This window comes from Dendropsophus ebraccatus, chromosome 7 (genome assembly GCF_027789765.1).
Source record: "Dendropsophus ebraccatus isolate aDenEbr1 chromosome 7, aDenEbr1.pat, whole genome shotgun sequence".
In the NCBI taxonomy this organism is placed as follows: Eukaryota; Metazoa; Chordata; class Amphibia; order Anura; family Hylidae; genus Dendropsophus; species Dendropsophus ebraccatus.
In genome coordinates, this window is record NC_091460.1 from 121,634,775 (window position 1) to 121,655,784 (window position 21,010).

General features: G+C 45.9%; 1 protein-coding gene across 2 annotated transcripts in view; it reads right to left on the reverse strand.

Annotated features, from left to right (window-relative positions):
- The window catches only part of HPGDS (hematopoietic prostaglandin D synthase), a 49,689-nt gene that overhangs the window by 10,948 nt on the left and 17,731 nt on the right, over window positions 1-21,010 (reverse strand). For both annotated transcript variants that reach the window (XM_069978333.1, XM_069978334.1), the window contains exons 2-3: window positions 19,448-19,589; window positions 9,704-9,796 (exon numbers count right to left, since the gene is read on the reverse strand). In XM_069978333.1, coding sequence (XP_069834434.1) covers window positions 9,704-9,796; window positions 19,448-19,580 — 226 coding nt within the window. In that variant the 5' untranslated portion in view covers window positions 19,581-19,589. The remainder of the gene's footprint in view (window positions 1-9,703; window positions 9,797-19,447; window positions 19,590-21,010) is intronic.

The window sequence follows — 21,010 nt, forward strand, 5'->3', positions numbered from 1 at the left end:
AAACCCTGAAGGCAGCCAGCCACGCTTTTTATAGCCGCTCAGGGACGCACAAGGAGCGGAATTCGGAGATTCTTCTCGGAGCAGACGGCACCCGGCCCCTGTACAGGACCTTCCAAGATGGCCGCCCGCAATGCCCCGGCTGCACGCGCCGAGACCGCGCTAGCCGCAGCTCCGGCATTGTCCCAGGACTACCCGGCTCTCCTGCGGGACCAGCCGACACCCGATGTGTCTCCTCCTGCCTCTTCTAGCCTGTTGGGGCTTCTTGCCCTACAGTCACGCATGGCCGCCATGCCAACTAAGGCAGACAGGGAGGGGCATATGGCGCGCATGGAGGAGGTATGAAAGACTGAGATAAGATCCCTTAGAGATGATTTGATCTCTTGTCCACCACAGTGCAGACCCTTGAACATGCTACAGCATCACAACTAGATCTCCATACCCAACAACTCCAAATGCTGTTCGATATGGCGGATGACGCAGAGAATCGCAACCGCCGCAATAATATTCGGGTGCGAGGGATCCCTGAGTCTGTTAAACCCCCGGATCTTATGGTCACGCTTCAGGGGATCTTCAACCAGCTGTTGGGTAAGCCGCTGTCTACACCTCTGGAAATGGACCATGCCCATAGAACTCTGGGCCCCCCCAGTAATGACCCTGCTAGGCCCAGAGACGTGGTGTGCAGAGTGCACTATTTTCAAACCAAAGATGCCATCATGCGCAAGGCCAGAGACCGTGGGCTGGTGAACTTTAATGGCGCGGCGGTCCAACTCCTCACAGATCTCTTCCGCACCACCCTGGCCAAACGGAGAGCGCTTCACCCCCTCCTGACAGCCCTCCGGGAACGGAACATACCCTACTCCTGGGGATACCCTTTCCAGCTGCAGGTCAGGCACCGAGCAGGCAACCTGCACCTCCGTACGCCATCTGATCTTCCAGAGGTGCTGGAGGCACTGGATCTTCCCCGAATCAGCATCCCGGAATGGCCATTTCAGCCGCCGCTCCCCCAGGGCGTGGCTCGTCCGGATCCTCCTGGCCCTCAACGGCCTCCCAGTGAACGAAGGCGTTGACACCGGTTCTTCAGACTTGCCCCCTGATGCGCTGTAATGGCCATGCTTGCCGGCCATCTCTTCACCTAGCCACTGACTGCTGTACTGCGGGATAGCAAGGCTCGACTGGACCGGGTCCAGGGGACTGTTTTCTATAGCACCGGCTGCTGCGACGGTGCCTCTCCCCATATCCCTCCCCCCTTTCCCTCCTGTTCAATCCTTTCCCCCCCTCTCCTTCCCCTCTCCCCCCCCCCTCCTCCCTACCACCTGGAGTCCGACTCCCCTCCCCTTCTGGGTGCCCCTTGGCTCAAGATGACACTCACTATACTCAGAGACTGGGCCCTCGGGCTTGGGCGCAGCTGTGGGGGGTGCCCCCTTGGGTGCTGGGGGGGGGAGGGATTGCCACCGGCCTCGGGCGTGCTCCTGGGCGAGGGTTGGGGGATCCCTGGGACTGGGATAGATAGTAAACGCAGTCTACGCGGACCTGTGCACCGATTGGCTCTCATTGGCTTTGCTCTGAGGCAGATTGGGCGAGTTCCCAATGACTGCCCTCCTTACTATTAGCCGTCTATCACTGACCGATCTGGAGCTCGGTGCCTGGGCCCGCTACACTCCATGGGCCTCTTTGCCTTAACACCTGCCTTTCCCTGTTCTTTCTTCACAGCATTGGGAATGTGTATGTTCTTATATATCGGCTTTGGTTACTTAAGTTTCCGGTTCTGTTGTTTTCTGTTAGCGGCGGAGTGCTGGGGGCGCAAGGAACAGTTTTGCTTGCCTCTCCAGTCACTTCTCCACATAGTTTACCTAAAGTGTTTTAGTTTAAACACGGTTACACGTTAGTGTGTTTCTTACCTTCTTCCTTAGTGGATCGAGGCGGACAGATCTTCTACTTTTCTGTCCTTCTTCTCATCTCTTTTTCTCAGGTGTTCCCCAGGGATCTCTCCCTAGGGAGCCCCTTGGCCTCTACTACTCTTCTTTGTGTCTATCCTCTTCTTCTTACCCTCTACTCTTCCTCCCCTCCCCCCTCTTTCTTCCCCCCCTCTCTCTGTTTCCCTCCCTCTACCCCCTTTTGCCCTAGCCTGCTCATTGGTCATGAACTCTCTTCAGATCACCACCCTGAACGTACGAGGTTTTAACAAGATCCTTCACAGATCCTCTACCATATGCACAAGAAACGGGCTCACATCCTACTGCTCCAAGAAACCCATTTCAAAACGGGACATGTCCCGTCTATCCCCTCTCGCTACTATAATCATTGGTTCCACAGCACAAATGCGGACGCCAGGACGAAGGGTGTAAGTATTGCATTACATAAGTCACTGCCGGTATCCGAGCTTAACACCCGTGTTGACCCTGAGGGTCGGTATCTTATTCTGAAATTTCAACTGGCTGAGAGAGTGTTCACCGTTGCCAATTTTTACCTCCCTAACCATAACCAGGTCCAAGTGGGTCGACAATACCTCAGGGAACTGTCCCGCTTTGCGGAGGGCCTCCTGATCACAGCAGGGTATTTTAATTTGGTGCTGGACCGTCACGTGGACTCCTCCTCAGGCAGATCTTCCATTCCCCCCTCTCAGATGCGGGCTCTCAAAAGATCGCTCCTCGATCACAGACTCGTAGATGTATGGCGGATCCTCCATCCTGGGGTAAGGGACTACATCTGTTACTCCTCCGATCATGACTCTTACAGTCGGATAGACTATTTTCTTATTGACCATCATCTGCTTTCCTGGCACCCTCTGACTGTTATAGACCCAATGATATGGTCGGACCACGCCACAGTGACCCTGTCGCTCTCCCTTCCCACACAGGCCACACGTGAATGGTCCTGGCGGCTCAATCCCAACCTTTTGAAAGACGTAGTCTGTCAGGCGGAGGTTAAGACCGCTATTGCTCACTTCCTGGCATCTCACGCAGCTGATGAGACCCCTCTCCCGCTACAGTGGGAGGCTCTCAAATGCGTGGTCAGGGGAGTTCTCATCCAGAATGGAGCCAGACTCAAGCGAGCGAACGGCCTTAAAATTCAGCAACTCCTCTCCAAAATTCAGACAGGAGAATTAGCACACAAACAATCTAGGGATCCCGAGGTCCTGGCGGCCCTGCTAGAAGCTAGGTCTCAATTGAAAGCCCTGATAGACCAAAAGTATTCCCGTTTTCAGGAGCGTTTACGCCGCTTTTACTATGAACACTCTAATAAATGCGGCGCCCCCTATTACCAGAACCTATATAATCTTAGAGGGCCGCTGCATGATATGGACCCTACCGCCTTCCAGGAACAGGTAGACTCTTACGTCAATTCCACAGCACTGCCGACTCTCTCCGGAGAAGAGGCAGCAGCCATCGACTCCCCTTTTTCGGAGGTGGAGTTGACGTCTGTCATTAAGGACACACCTAATGGCAAGAGCCCGGGTCCAGATGGGTTCCCCGCCCAGTTTTATAAACTGTTCTCTCCCCAGCTTATACCCTTTCTAGCCAGGGTCTTCAATTCCGTTTCCTCAGCCTGCCCCTTCCCTCCACAGTCCCTGATGGCTACGATTGTGGTTATCCCGAAACCTGGTAAAGATACAACTTCCTGTACTAACTACCGCCCAATATCACTGATCAATACCGATAAAATTCTTCTCTAAATTGATTGCAAATAGGTTGGCCCCATCACTCCCTGCCATAATTCATACAGACCAGGTAGGATTTGTCCCTCGCCGGGAGGCACGGGACAACCCCAACAAGACCCTATTGCTGATGTCACATGCCCAGGGGACGCGGTCACCAGCTTGCTTGATCTCGGTCGACGCAGAAAAGGCGTTTGACCGCGTCCACTGGGCCTTCCTGCGGGCCACTCTGCGACAGATTGGCATGGGAGAGGAGATGCTGGGGAAAATTACTGCCTTGTATACAGGCCTAACCGCCAGAGTTAAAGTTAACGGCCTTCTTTCGACTCCCCTGACGATCGCAAATGGCACACGTCAGGGGTGCCCTCTCTCCCCATTACTCTATGTATTGGCAATGGAACACCTAGCTGTGGCTTTGAGGGCATCCCCAGACGTAACGGGCATCCATTTGCGGGGCTCTCACTATAAAACCGCACTTTACGCGGACGACCTGCTCTATGTCTCCAGCCCTGTGGTTTCCATCCCTGCGATACTCCGGGAAGTCGATCTCTATGGCCAGGTTAGCAACTTTAAAGTTAACTATTCCAAAATGGAAGCCTTAAACATCTCCCTCCCAGGCGGTCTGGTATGGCAGCTACGTGATTCATTTGCCTTTAAGTGGCAGCCCCAGGCGCTGAAGTACCTGGGGGTCTGGGTTCCCTCCGATCTGACCTCCCTTTTCTCGTTGAACCTCCCCCCCCTGCTGACTCGCACAAAAACTGATCTTTCTAATTATAATCGCTCCTACCTCTCCTGGTTTGGCAGGATAAACGTTATCAAAATGGATATCCTTCCAAGGTTCTTATATTTCTTCCAGGCCCTCCCGGTTCGTATTCCGGGCCCGTTCCTCAAACAGCTCCAAACTCTCCTCTGTAAGTTTGTCTGGGGTTCAGTGCGCCCACGCATAAAGTTCAAAACGCTCACACGCCCGAAACAATCTGGTGGTGCGGGCCTTCCTGTTTTCTCTTTGTATAGCAAGGCATGTATATTGCTACGTCTGGTCGATTGGTTCCACAGAGCCTCAGACAAACAATGGGTTAAAATTGAGGAGGCGCTGTCCCCAATCCCTCTTAGGTCTTTGCCATGGGTGCTTCCTGTTAACCACCCGCCAGCTTCTTCTTTCACTCCCCTAACTAGACATTTCCTACAGACTTGGGATCGGCTTCTTCCCCTCTACAGTTTATCGCACCGCCCTGGTCACATGAGCCCCTTATTCGGGGATCCGGCCTTCCCGCCAGCATGTACTAAGCCTACTTTTCTCATTTGGTCGGCCTCAGAGGGTGCCAGGATTGGCCAGATACTAGGGTCCAGTGCCACTATCCCGACACTACAGGCGCTACAAGAGCTCTGCCCGGGGAGGAGATTGGCGTGGTTGGAGTACCTGCAACTGACAGCATACCTGTCTCAGCACTTCCCTGGGGGCATCCGTATACCTGAGCTGACTGACTTGGAATCCTTGCTCTTGCAACCTTCTCCTCCGGAGAAAACTATCTCCTAACTGTATCGCCTCCTGCTAGCGAAAGACGCTGACCAGACCTTGTCGTACGTCTCAGCTTGGGAGCAGGATCTTGGTGTAACACTCTCTGATTCAGATTTCCTGAAAATCTTCACCCTTACGCATAAATGGCCCCTAGCGTGTTATGCACAGGAGAAAAATTTCAAAATCCTAACGCGCTGGTACCGGTGCCCCTCGTTACTTCACCGGATTTACCCTGACGTTCCGGACACTTGCTGCCGCTGCATGACTGAGGTGGGTTCAATGATACATATCTGGTGGGATTGCCCAGTCCTGCGACCTTTTTGGGAGGCTGTGTTTGAAATTTACACGGCGGTCACAGGCAGGGGCGTAACTCCCTCCCCTGGCCTGGCTCTGCTCTCCTTGGTTCCTGGTTCTCCCTCTGCTGCCAAGAAGGGGCTTCTGCGCCACTTTCTTACAGCGGCCAGGACAGTTATCCCCAGGCATTGGAAATCCACGGCAATGCCGTCCGATGCAGAGTGGTCCGTCGAGATGGATTACATATACAGGATGGAATCCTTGACGGCAGAGGAGCAGGGTCGGAGTAAGAAGGTAGAGCACGCCTGGTTACCATGGCTTACTTTCAAAGAGAGTCCCTCTCTGGCGAGATGGCTAGAGTAATGGCCCCTTCCCAAGATTTGGCTGATGCAGTTAGTCTTTGACTGGGTTGGGCAGCTAGGGCTCCCCCTTCCTCACAGGTCCCCCCTTCCTGTCCCCGTCTCCTCCTTTCTCCTTCCCCTCTTCCCCTTTCTTACTCTTTCCCTTTCCTTCTTCTTGTACTCTTCTTCTCTCTCTTTTAGCTCAGCTTATCTATGAGGTGATCTTGTATTGCTTTTATTTTCTTGAGGTTGTTCGGTGTCCTCGTGAATCGCTATATGTGGAGTAGCTATGTTGCCAGGATATACCTAAGTGATGGCCTCCATTCTCCACATACCTTCCGCAGCGGACCCCGGCAGCCAGTTTATTTTCTAGCGGTGATCCACTCAACCCTGTGGACTCGCTGCTACCTTTGTAATGTACATTTGTTCATGCTTTACTCTACTGAAACTATACTGTTTTCTATTTCCATGTTTTGCTTACTTACTGAAAATAAAATCTTGAATTACAAAAAAAAATAAATTTTATAAAAATATTCACGTTATGAGGTATAACAAGTATTCCTGAGATCATTTGAGATATAACATAAAAAGAAACGTTACAATTTTAGGACTAGAAACAGAAACTCAACAAAGAAGTTCAACTAGTCATCCGGCAAAGTCCATAGTCGACCACTTGCGTCGATATTACTCAATCCAATGTGTAAAGATGAAGTAGTTCCATCGCTAGAAGCAACGGAAAAGTCTCAGAATGGCTTACAGGCAACATATGAAAGAAATTGTGTTGTGTATAAAATCAGAGCAAAAGAAATTGTAGGTCACGAAGAGTCATATAGTAATAGACAGTATAATACCATGTTATCTCACACATCTTTATAATAGGGAGAGGCACTCCACATACTCCATGTCATGGAGAATTTCCATGTTTGAAGAGCCCAAAGCTATGATTTTTTCATAGTGATAAGTGTTGTTAGAGGGGTTATCCAGCGCTACAAAAACATGACCACTTTCCCCCTACTGTTGTCTCCAGTTTGGGTGGGGTTTTAATACTCAGTTCCATTAAAGTAAATGGAGCTTAATTGCAAACCACACCTGAACTGGAGACAACAGTAGGGGGAAAAGTGGCCATGTTTTTGTAGCGCTGGATAACCCCTTTAACAGCCTCTACTAACTCTTGTATGTCTGGGATGGTGGTAGATCTTCAATGTCTAGCTAAGACATGTTTTGGCATGAATATACAATACGCACGCCAATTGTCTATATTTAAATGGGATATGATCAATATTTAGGAAGAGTAAGGCATGTTGGGGTGTCTCGGGAATCCCTATGGGGAGAACCGTGTTAAATAAATGAAAACAGTTAGTCTAGTAAGGTTTGGTTACCGGGCATTGCCATATTATGTGCAAAAGGGTGTCTTTACCTCCACAGTTTCTCCAACAGTGGTCAGTTGTCCCTTCAAACATACGGGACAGTTTATCTGGTGTGTAATATCATCTGATAATAGTTTTAAAAGCAGATTCAATATGGGACGAACATTTAAACTGCATGCTGAGATCTCCTTCCAAGAAGCTAAGGGGGTGCGTTTTCATAAGGGTTGTGACATCGTTCATGCTTTCATAGATAGGTCTTAAAGGGGTAGTGCGGCGCTAAAGAATTATTCACAGAATAACACACATTACAAAGTTATACAACTTTGTAATGTATGTTATGTCTGTGAATTGCCCCCTTCCCGTGTCCCACCACCCCCGCCCGTGTACCCGGAAGTGTGTGGTGCATTATACATTATCTGATACGTGTTGAGGGCCATCCGCCATTTTGTACCAAACGTCATCTTCGGACGGACGGACGAATCCTTGCCGCCGTCCCCCCTCCGCCGCGTCATAACTGTGCTCAGCCAATCGCGGCTGAGCACAGTTGTGACGCGGCGGAGGGGGGGCATGTTTTCCACATAGCCTTAGGGTTTTATCCAACTTCAGCAGCCCCCACTAATCAAATGCCGAACGATCGGGTTCACATGGACTCGAGCATGCTCCAGGTTCGCTCATCTCTAGTCTTAAACCTTTATGTTTTTCTAACCCTGGATAACCCCTTTATACTAAAAACCTCACCTAATAGTTTCCTTAGCACTGATCATGTGTGTTTCTCAATCACAAACATTTAGTCTTGTCCTCATCTTGTGTGTGAGCAATTCTTTGACCTCTGAAGTTCCTAAATCTTTCATCGCTTCCATTACTTTATTTTCCTCATAAAGTTTCAGGTCTTCCAGGCCATTTCTCTCCATTAGATTTTCCCATCAGGGTGTTTTAATGCATAAGTGTAGAGATGTGAAATTTCTGAAATCTCTGTGGTACTCTTCTCACCTTCCCACTTCCTTACACTGCGCTGGTTTTGACTTCAAGGTTATACTTAACCCCTTAGTGACCGTGTTTTACTGCAATCACTAATGATCTTTATGCTGGGCTGCCACTTTTTCTTTTTTTTTTTTTACCAGCACTTACCTTTGCCTGGCAGTCTACCATTACATGCCGTGGTGAAATCATAACTGTGGCATGTCATGCATCTGCAAGTCTCTTACCCCATAGGCAATTGCCCAATGCCAATGGGTTGCCATGGCAACTGGTGGCCTTTTGAAGGCCTCTAGGCCTGCCATGTTATGCTGTTATACAGCAATGCTTTATGCTGAGGAGTAGTGTAGTGTATTATGTGAGCGATGTGATTTAGCCTCTTCATGACATATGACGTACCAGTACATCACGACAGGCTGTGACTTTTTGCTCATCATGAAGTGCTGGTACACCATAATGCCCTCATATGGCTACATCAATAAAAAAATGTATATGTTATAGGTCTAAGGCTGCATTCACATGAAGTTGTCCATGTGCACGGACAAATTTCTAGCTCATTTTGCTTTGTATTGGGCTATTCAGATGTTCAGATCCCCAATCCGTTAAAAAATAGAGCATGTTATTACTCAGGGCAGAAGCATGGCAGGGATTACTTTATAGAAATCAATGAGATCTGTGTTTTTCATGGACGTGAAAAACACAGTTCATGGAAGTAACTAGTGGACTACAGCCTTAGGCTATGTTCACACAACAGAAGTTTTGTATTAATCACGGCTGTTAAGCAACCAATCAGATTCCACCTTTCATTTTCCAAAGAGTCTGTGCGGAATGAAAGGTGGAATCTGATTGGTTGCTAGGGGCAACTGAGCCAGTTTAACTTTACACCATGCTTGATAAATCTACCCCTATATAGTATACGCTCCGGACGGAATCCCTTGAATTCATTGAATAGCAGCCACACAAGCCTGATAGGTCACACAATGGAAAGTGCGCCCGCATCCCAATTCAATAGAATTGACTTTTTTCTGGCCGGTACTGCAGTACTGGCCCTGGATAAACTTCACTGACACCGGCCGTTCTGTGACACAGCCGGGTCACAGAATGGCCGGTGTCTTACATAGTTTGAACCCGGCCTTAGAATGCAACAATGAAAAAGAAAATAGGGGAACCGGGCCAAAATTGGCTTAGTCACTAATGGGTTAATCTTCTCCACTTTATTCAGTGGCTACTTTATGGTAGTGTGGAAAATTACTGGACACAAAGAGCATAAGATTCAACCATAGGCATGAAAACATAGGCATGAAAACCTACCATGAGCCTTTTATAATAGAGTTTAGCAAACTTTGAGCACCCCGAGTGTGCCGCAGTTTTTTTTAGCAATGGCTTGTAGGTTAGATGCAGCCCTAGGGAATCCTGGAGTGTGCACAAAGTTTTCTCAACTCTCATACTTGTCTTTTTGTGTAACATAGAGGTATTTGGGGATCAGCCCTAGTACAATAAATACTTTCTATATGACACAACCACCATCTATATGTATAGTTAAAGATATTACCTGCTTTTTTTGCTAGGTACCTCCCAATTGCAAGGCTCTGATAGTAAACAATCCCATCAATTTCTAAAACTGGGAGCTTTCCAAATGGGTATGCTGTAGGGATAAAAAAAAAAAGATCAGTTAATATATACTGGAATTTATGTGTAACTGTTAGAAGCTCTTACATGTATTGTCCATTAACACTCCTCCTGCCAATTCCTTTACTGAATACATGAAAAGGAACCTAATCTTCTATTCCCCGAGCCAGTTATTCATCATTTGCAGGAACATTATTGTACGAGATGAATTGCTATGTAAATGAAGTCTGTGTAGCCATCAATAGAAAATTAGCAGCAATTTCACTGAATGAAACTTATTGTAAGACACGATACCTAATGCAGACACTGAACAGTAAGGGATTGTGGCAGGAAAAAAAAAAAAAAAAGCTATGATTTAGCAAGACAAAACCTGACGCCGAGTTATTCAAGCTTAATCATGCTGCTATATTGCCGCTAATGAAAGTTAAAGGTAAGATTACCTAATGGGATTAATTGGTAATCTGGAAAAATGACCTATGATTTTTTTCAATTCCATAACCCGGGGACCAGCTACCAATGGATCCCTCAGGAGCAGAAGTACGTCATCGGCATACAATGACACCCTCAATCAGGGTCCAGATCTTATACTGGCTAATGTTCCATACAAAGGGCGAAGAGCAGAGAGGAGAGGGAGCATCCCTGTGGTTTCCTTTTAGGCAGCAAAAAGATTTCAGAATTTACCCCATTAATGACTATAGAGCAGTTTTATCATTGCTATGAATCCAAATCCAAACTTTTTCAAAGTTTCCCATACAGTAGATATTCCCACTCATCCCTGTCACCCTCCACCCTACCCTATTACACAGGGCAATATCCAGGAGCAAGTAAGCGCAGACCTGTTTGGTGAGCACTCACTTTTTCCTCGGTTCCTGGCACTATTACACCAGCCGACAGTGAGCGGGTAAATGCGCAGAGGGGAGGGGGGAGGGGAGCTGTGGGGGGAAGCCCATAGGAGTTAGCGGCGGTCTGCTGTCGCCATTCCTACTACACACAGCGTTCATGTCAGCTAATCTTTGCCTTCTGTTACAATAAGCGATTATCGGCCGTAGTGGCCGCTAATCGGCCAAATACGGCAGATATTCACTTTGGCTAATAGTGGCATCAAGTGACAGGATGGTGTCAAGTGTCAAGCTGTCTACCCCTCTTTTAACTTTATTCAGCTCTTCCTCTAGGTTGCTAATCCTTTGTGCTGCTTCACTGAACCTTTCCCTTATTTTATTGATGATAATGCTTAGCGGCAATCTATAGAGTTGTGCCTTCAGCACAGGGGGGGGGGGGTTAAGATTTCTGCGATTGCAAATGTACATGGCAGGCCTGGGGGTCTACAGAAACCCATTGGCAGCTGGTAATTGTATCACTGGACTGTCAGTGGGGTAAGGGATATCAGCCAACTCATTGGCCATGGTGCCATGGTCATGATTTGACAGGGGTACGTAACAGGTCAACTGCCAGGATTGGAGGTTTCTTACTGAAATCTTATTCTGACTGAGCCAAGGCATATTATCAGAAATGCACAAGCCTGGAGAAACAGAAATGGCTGCACATCGCACTCATGGTTGATACGAAAGCTTGTTCAGCTACATTAAAAACCAACATCAGAAGTTAGTATATAATTTGATCAAACCATATTGCCTCATCTACCACGTGCAGATCTCTGATACACATGAGTCCCTAACCAAACATCACTGTGCTGGTCAGCGAACGCCAACCCCGCAAAGCAGGCGCAAACAGGGAAGGGGGACCACGGAATGGCCCTGCAACCCCAATGTCACAGACCCAAATCCCAAGGGCCCCCTCAAACCCCACAGCCGCCACCGGCGGAGAAAGTGGTCGCCAAGCAGCACAAGTGTTGGGGGTCTTAATTCTGTACTTCCTGGTCGAGCAGTTGCTCAGTACTACAATTCCCAGAATGCATTGCTTTCCCTCAGCTCTCCATCACAGCCGTCCTGTCCTGCCCACAATAATTTTCTGATACCCCAATACTCCTTTAGGGTAGCTTCACACATACCAGATTCACTGTGGATTTCACGCTGCGAGTTTACAGTGAAATCCACTGCAAATCCTGTTACAGTGAAATTGAATGAGTCACATACCCGCAGCGGAATTTTCATTCTGCTGCCAGTATGTGACCCGGCCCCTTTAACCCCCCACAGCCCCCGGCCCGGAGCATACATTACCTACTGCATGTGAGGCTCCCGGCTCCCATCGGTCCCCATGAGCCAATCAGTGTGACCCATTCAACTTCACTGTAACAGAATTCGCAGTGAATTTCGCTGCTAACTTGCAGCGTAAAATCCGCTGCAAATCCGGTACGTGTGAAGCTACCCTTAATGAAAAGGACAAGCATGTGAGATATATACTCTTGCCAAGTCCCTCTAGCAAAGAATCATTCCCTTAAAGGGGTTATCCAGCGAAAAGAGTTTTCTTTCAAATTAACTGGTGTCAGAAAGTTATTTAGATTTGTAATTAACTTCTATGTAAAAATCTCAAGTCTTCCAGTACGTATCAGCTGCTGTATGTCCTGTAGGAACTGTTGTTTTCTTTTCAGTTTGACACAGTGCTCTTTGCTGCCACCTCTGTCCAAGACAGGAACTGTCCAAAGCAGGAGAGGTTTTATATAGGAATTTGCTGCTACTTTGGACAGTTCCTGTCTCAGACAGAGACGGCAGCAGAGAGCACTTTATCAGACAAAAGAATACACCACTTCCTGCAGGACATACAGCAGCTGATAAGTACTGGAAGACTTGAGAATTTTAAATAGAAATAAATTCCAAATCTATATAACTTTCTGCAACCAGTTGATTTAAAGGAAAAAATTTTCACAGGAGTACCCCTTTAAGGTTGCTTTTATGCTCCAATTTTGTGGTACTCCTTTATTTTTCCTGCAAAAAATTTTTACATTATGGGGTCTAGCTTACTAAATGATTTTTAAAGAATATATTCTGACAAGCTAGTGAGCCACACTGACACCCATTGAGCAGTAAGCCAGACATTCTGAAACAAATCTAATAAAAAAAAATTAAAGAAAAAACTTTAAAATTAAATAAAACCTAAACCTAATTTTCCATAAATCCATGTGATGGGCAGGAAAACAAAAAGAAATACATAGGCTAATATATGCTATATAAAAAGTGTTACATTCTGACATTCTGTGAAACTGTAATGAAGTCTAGTACAGTTAAAGGAGCCTTCATAGTGCAGAAGGAGGACACACAGGCCGTTCTCTGTTGTCTTTGTGGCTCCAGATTTCTGTCTTTGTCAGGCTTGGCATATAGGAAAAGTGACGTGCATTCTACAGCCAATTTTAGTTTTATTCTGTAGTGTGTTGCTTAACTGACATTTTTAGGTCCCTTCCTTTATATAATAAAACAGCTTTATAATAAGTGTTCAAAACAACTTCAAAGGAACTTCTTATTTTTTTCCGAGTCCTTGAAATAATTACATTGATTTTCTACTGAGTGAATACAGCTAATGCTTTTTGAGAGCTCTTTAATTCTGTTTCTGGTAAACCAGGGTTACAGTAAGGTGATGTTCACATGGGTCAAACATTTGGCATAAATAATGAATTGAAATCTGTCTTAAAGGGGTACTCCAGCAAAAAGCTTTTTCCCAGTAATTAAAACACAATACAAAGTTATATAACTTTGTAATATGCTTCTATCACCTATCTGCTCCCCTTCCCTATCTTTTCCCCTCCCAGTCCCCCACCACGAAGTGAAGAAAACTCATTCTTACCCCAGGAAGCTATTTTGTGATAATGATATCATCAAGAGGGAGGCGGGTCTAAGCCCTGTTAAGCCAGCCTCCCTTTGTAAAAACTATGTTCTTTTTTTATCAGCGCCAGAGAATCCCTTTAAATTGGATGACAATCATCTGACAATGAATGGCTTTTTCCACAATGTGCATTCTACCTGTTCTGGTCATTTTTCAATCTGTGGCCAATAAGTGACCAGATTTCTTGTGGAAAACCCAAGGATTACCTATTTCTATGCTGCAAACATCTGAGACAGAAATATACACTGTATGATTACGCATGAACGTTAAAGATTAGCGAACTTCGAGCATGCATTTGATTAGCAGTGGCTAAACAAGTTGGATTCAACCCTGGGGAGTCCTGCAAAACAAGGATACAGCTGTACTCAACTCTAATAAACATACTTTAAGGCTATGTTCACACTGCGTACGATTCCGGCCGCATTTTGTACGCCGTCGTACACGTGCGGCTGAAAGTACGGGCCTGGAAAAAAATCGACATGCGGTCGGATTGCGAACATACGGGCGAACCGCGAACATACACCCGCAGTACAGTTATGCTTCCCTAGCTTCTTTCGAAGCGATCTGAAACAGGTCATTTACTTGGAAATCTTCGCCCAGCCCAATAAAACACACAGAACCTTTTGGATCGAAAAATCAAGTTCAATTTGGCTAAATAAGTACTTTGTTACTTTGTACGGGACCGCATGGAAATCCACGGCCGTGAGTTGGAACATTTCCGTCCTCAAACAATGGTCTTGTTAACTTTTCACGGTGCCATATACGATCCGGCCGTAAGCTCATACGTAGTGTGCATTGTGCGTGCGTATATCGTATACTCTCAAGCGAACGCATCAACCTCAAAACTACGTGCGTATATTCGCGGTTCACACTACGGCCGGACTCATACGTAGTGTGAACATAGCCTAAAGGTGCGTTCAGACGTACAGGATCCGCAGCAGATCTGCAGCAGATTTGATGGTGCAGATTTGATGCTGTGTTCAGTAATTTAGATCAAATCTGCTGCAGAAAATCTGCGGCGATACGGTGTGGGAAGCTACCCTAAAGAGGTTTTACAGAAAAAAAAATTATTGATAGTCTGTGCATCGGCTTGGCTATCAATAGTTGATTGGTGGGACACTTGGCCTACCCACCAAGGTCGAGGGAGGTCCTGGCAGATTCCCTTTAAAGAGGTGCTCCACTTAATAAATTTTAACCCTGTTCAATCCCCACGCATAATCTAAGCTTGTGTGTAATAGGTTTCTATTACATGAATTGGACCGTTTGACTGCAGCTCATCCCGACTTATACCTTGAAGCTGCAGAAAATCCTCACTTCCTGGTCCACATTGTCTCGGCTTCTCTGTTCCCCCCTCCCTTCTGAGACCACAAAGTCACATGAACTCGGTCTCTTCTGTTGACAGGCAAGGTAACACCTCATCTTTAACTCCACCCACCACTGACATCACACCAATCAGTGAGCACCTGGACAAGGGGCGGGGAAACAACAGAACAGGAACAGCTTCCAGACCACTATAGGGAACAGTTTTTCATCTCTCTGCTGCCACCTCTGTCCATGACAGGAACTATCAAGAGCAGTAGCGCACCCCCATAGAAAACTTTTCCTGCTTTCCAGACTGGAAAGAATACCACTGCCTGCACGATGTACAGCAGCTGATAAGTATTGGAAGACTTGAGATTTTTAAATAGAAGTAAATTACAAATCTCTGGCACTTTCTGGCACCAGAAAGTCTGAATTGGGCTGCTTCTCCTGGACATTATTGCAGATATATGAGCTGATACATATCCCCTTGCCTAAAAACAAAAGATTCCTTCTTTCTATTAAAAGCCAAGTTAATCGCTAATAATTCCTAAGCATTTTTAATTGAACAAATGACAAAGCTTTAGACCATACAGCCTTAAAAACTGTTGTAACTCACGTTTGAGAAGAATATATGTTGTCATCCAACCATTGAAACCTCAGGTTACTATATAATTTTGATGTAATAGCAACATTAGCAACTCTATACTTTGTCTTTGCTTGACATCTATCATTAGGAGAGAGACTTGCAATTATAACTTTTTATTTCAATCCCACGCAGCTTTTTCGTAGATTGTGTAGACATATTCTCGATGTCGCACATGGAGAAATAAAGCTCTGCACTGGGCTGAAAGCTGCTTAGGCACAACAATCTGGTTTTATTGTGTCATTAAAATAAGAGCCTATACACAATATGGGTCCTGGCATCGGGGCGTTGGGTTTGCACAACTGTAAAAACATAAGTAGTCTATAAAAGGGGTAGACCTAAACAAGTCTAGACAATTCAGAGCCTGCTCGCTCAGTAAACATATTAAAGACAATTTGGTTGAGAAACCTAGTGTACTGTAGTAAGCAGGCAATGGTAAGTTGTCCTCCAGTTTTAGGCTATGTTCCAACACAGTAAGAAAATACCGGCACTTCATCAATTCCGGCACTTCATCATGAGCTGATGAAGGCAACATGCCGAAACGCGTCCTCCTGTACTGTGTGATTTTGCACATAATAAAATAAGCAAAACTTGAATTGGTGAAGTGCCGGGATTTTCTTCTACATTACGTCTGGGACGCCATCCCACCACAAGCACCACCACCACAGCAATGCCGTCTCCACCACTACTGCACACACAGTAAGAGGCCGGCTGTCCCGTGACCTGGCCGGGTCACAGAATGGCCGGTCTCTGAAAAGATCATCCTGGCCGTTACTGCAGTACCGGCCGGATGATCTTTGCAGGCGCATCAGAACTCTCCACTGCACACTACGGAGCATGCCGCCATAGCCGCTCGGTCCACTATGTGCACTGACAGGGTTTTCTGCAGCCGCTATTCACTGAATAAATCAATTCTGTGTAAATTCATTGTATAAATCAATTCTAAATCATACTTCTTTTGAGCTACCACCTGCTTCCCGCACATGGCGCCAGTCTATTCCCGAGCACCGGCCCGGCATGAAGCACTGGGTCTTCTCTGTGACACGGATCCATTAGAATCAATGGAGCTGCATCACAGAGGGGAGTTTGTCACGCTGGGGGCCTGGCGGCCTCGTCCCCAGTGTTTTATGATGGGTTGGTGCTCGGGAATAGACCGGCACCATGTGCAGGAACCAGTTCTAAGAAAAGGACCACAGTGTCAGCACCCCTGTGCCAGCACCGGTCTGTCCATGTTAAAAATACAAAGTGATGTACCTAGTAGTACAGTAGCTTTAACATTGCCAGTTTCTAACTACATACTAGTCTACTGCCTTGCTTAAAGGGGTTATCCAGCGCTACAAAAACATGGCCACTTTTCCCCCTCTCTTGTCTCCAGATTGGGCGGGGTTTCAAACTCAGTTCCATTAAAGTAAATGGAGCTTAATTGCAAACCGCACCTGAACTGGAGACAAGAGAGGGGGGGGGGAGTGGCCATGTTTTTGTAGCGCTGTATAACCCCTTTAACTGTAGTCAGATACATCTCTGCACTGCAGTTATAATTCCGGTTGTAAAACATCTTTTCAATATCACGGTTGAGAAGAAATTATTAAAACAACTTTTCTTTTCCACAGCTGCTAAAACCTATTTTCCCCAGGGAACCTTCCTCCCTCTTTTACACACTTTGACCTTGAAAGGATACAGTTTTTGTGAATCATGTTGTACACACTTCTGGATTGTCTATCACACCAAATGACAACTTTCAACAGTAGCTTCAGCTTGAAAAAGCCGACAATGAAATAACAATGAATAATACTAAACTGTGAATAGGACAGTGGATAAATGTACAACGGGAAAGTTCCTTTTATTTATAATGGTTTCTTTTCTTCCTTGTCGGCATAGTCATGTTATGAAAGCATGGGCTTCTCAAATCCATCTAACCTAGTATTACACAAGTATACGAAAGGGGAAATTGCGAAAATGCTAAATATAAGTGCAGCAAATCCTTTGGACTGTTAGAGGTCATACTGGCAGAATTACTATTAGAGGGTCCTAACCCACAGTATGCAAGTCCAGTGCAGAAAGCTACAATACTAGACTATCTATACAGTCCCAATTTGGTATGTTTAAAGAGGACCTGTCACCCCCGTGCCAGGGTGACAGGCTCCCGACCCCCGGCTAGATCCCCTTATACAGTCCTCATCTCGCATAGTCCCGCTCCCATAGCCGGTACCAGGACGGAGATATCCCGGTCAGAAGCCGGCGCGCGCGCTGTAGAGATGGTGTTTGGGGGGCTGTTGAAATATTTGCGCTACTGTACTGACATAGCATTCATACAGTAGCAAAAATATTTATACAGTTTCTTAGCTCCTAGCATCATCATCATTCATTATGGTAATTTTTGTATAATTCATTTACACATTCCTTCAAGAGACAAAATATACAAAAATTAGAATAAAAAAATGCCATACCTAACTGCAAGACACATTGAAGGTGAACCAGGCACTCTTCGCTTTGCTGAGACACCTGCTAATATGCTGTTTATTTCAATAGAGTTCGTTACTCGAGATGAGCACTCGAGCATTGAAAAGGCTTTACTCTAGTAACGAGCACTCGAGCATTGAAAAGGCTTTACTCTAGTAACGAGCACTCGAGCATTGAAAAGGCTTTACTCTAGTAAGGAGCACTCGAGCATTGAAAAGGCTTTGCTCTAGTAAGGAGCACTCGAGCATTGAAAAGGCTTTACTCTAGTAAGGAGCACTCGAGCATTGAAAAGGCTTTACTCTAGTAACGAGCACTCGAGCATTGAAAAGGCTTTACTCTAGTAACGAGGACTCGGGCATTGAAAAGGCTTTGCTCTAGTAACGAGCACTCGAGCATTTTAATCCTTTCCCAACACTAACCAGCACACTGAGACGTATCTGTGGGTCCAGAAACTAAGAGCACGTAATTGCCAGTGTGAGCTAGCCGTCAATCACAACCGAGCTCCTGCCGCACTTGTGCCAGTTTAATCAGTTTACAGCTATAGATGCTGCAGTCAGTACTACAGCTCTATGTTTCATCCATCAGCACCCCCTCAATGCAATGGCGGGGTTTCCAAAGATGCCGCAGTAGCCCGAGACCAAATCATGGCCTCCGAGTCTGCCTACTACAAAACCCCGAGAAAACCCAGTCTGGTGGGTTTCTACTGTACTGGTACCATAGGGGACACAGGTGTCCAAAAATGGTTCCAGCTAAATTTGTGCTAAATATGCAAAATGGTGCTCCATCCCTTCTGAGACCAAACAGCAGCTTTGACCACATATAGGGTATGGCTTTTTGGCCACTTATTGTCCTGTGTTCTTTGTAAAATTGAGACAATATTAGTTGAAACAATATTGGAAAAAGTAATTTTTTTTTTTATTTTCACCACCTAATTCTAACACTTTCTGTAAAACATCTGTTGGGTTCATAAGCTCTCTGAAGGGTTAACCTAACAAAACTATGCGGGTTTTTAAAAATCTTCTGAGCTGGCAGGCATTGCAAATTTGTAGCTTACGTGTTATGTTTTTAGATGAAGATCAAATGAAAACTTCTTGATGCAAAAAAAAAAAATAAAAAATATGGGTCTGTGGTTTCACAAGAATGTTTTTTTTTTCTGCCAACAATTGAGAAGACAAAAGCAGCACATGATGGAACATGGTCGTAGTGAAGAAGCATTGAACATTTTTGGCATCTCTGCCCAGTTCCTAGATATGATTGACTGTGCGGTAAACCATATCTGTATTTTATGCATCTCAGTGACGCTTGCTACTTTTGTACTGGCATCTCTAGCATTTTTTTCATACAACCCTGACTATATATAGGTAGTTATATTTATAAGAAACCGACTGATGCTACTTACAAGATTTCACCAGAGTAACTTCCATGTGAAAGTCAGTTACAAAACGCACAGTGATGCAACAGGAGAAAAAACTATGTGCTCAAACTTACAGTCTTTGTGTGAAGGCCAGTCTTTATATTCAATTCTATGGTCTTCATATTCAGTGTTTGTATAGGCAAACAGGTACCGAAGAATTTCTGCTCTACCTCGGAAATTAAAATAGGTCAGCTTGTAGTTCGGCATGATTTATTCCTGCAATAAAAGAAATACATAAAATATAAATATTTCTACAGTTATATAACACATACTACAGTGGGTGACATGTAGCAATAATAAACAAGCATATATTAATTATTATATAGTTATTACCTTTCGTGCCTTGTGCCCTATGAGGTACCTAACTGACCTTCCTACTGTACCATATAGTGACAATACTACAATCATGCAGGGTCCAAATAGCACTGCCCAACTAATATACTAGGGTATTTAGGTTGATCCATTACAGCCCTCTTCAAAACTGTAGGTTCAGCAACAAACATGCCCTCGTAGTCTCCCACCACACGTGGTTGCCTAAGTTATATACCCCCCAGTTAAAGTAACACTCTCAGGTGACACACCAAGTACTGTAAGCTGTGATTTCAACTCCAGCCACTAGGTGTCTCACTCCCTCTGTGCACAGCTGCAGTATATGTGAAAAGGGTTTAGCTACAGGATGCTTTGTATGTTAACTGTGTCTACACTCTCACTTACACTTCCTGTCACATGGCCCTATATAAGTTAGGGGCTTTCTGTGCAGTTCAGTTCCTGTCAGGGGGCAGAGGAGTCTAGTTCCAGACAGGGAAGAGACTAACAGCAGTTATGCGCTGCTAGACCTTAGACGTGAGGTAACCGGAAACCAGGACAACCCTTGTCTACGCTGAGGACCTTCAAGTCAGGACAGTCACCCCAAAAGGAAAAGAAGAGGGACTGATCGCCAGTAAAGGAAATGTGCACTAAGCTTCATCTAGAGACAAAGGCCTAATACTACCGCTACTACTACTGGGCAGTCACAGATACTCTGTAGGCAGAAGGCTGTCAGACATCTAAGACATATCTAAACGTGAGTATGAGGATTCTTTCACCAAGTATGCTATCTTCAACACACATCCTGGCACAGTACTGTCACTACTTAGACAAGAGCCCCTAGCCAGCCCCTACACTAGCCTTGCAAACAATTTCTTTTTTCTACTAACTTCTACTTCAAGAGTCTGTCTAAAGAGTATTGTTATATTTTTGCACTAGCACTATTGTTACTCTATTTTGTATTGCACTGAAGCTGTTTCGAGTAAAGTTCAACTTCTGTTTAACTCGGGACTCTGTTATCAATTATGCACCTACCACTAGTTGTACCAAGGTCCTGTGCCCGTGTGTCCGGGCGTGTGTGCTACTACTCTTGGCCACTGTGACAAGTCGTCCCAAAACACCACAGCCCACCAGTTGCACACACCTGCAACCAGCACCCCAGGCATCTTCTCCTCCAGGGTGTGCTGCCCTGGTCTGTAGTGAGTCTGTCCATAAGATGGCCAACATGAAGGAGCATGTGACCATGCCACACAACCCAGTGTCCACCACTGGGATGGATATGCCTATGGAGGACACTGGCGACAGGGCATGGTCACATGTTCCTCCATGTC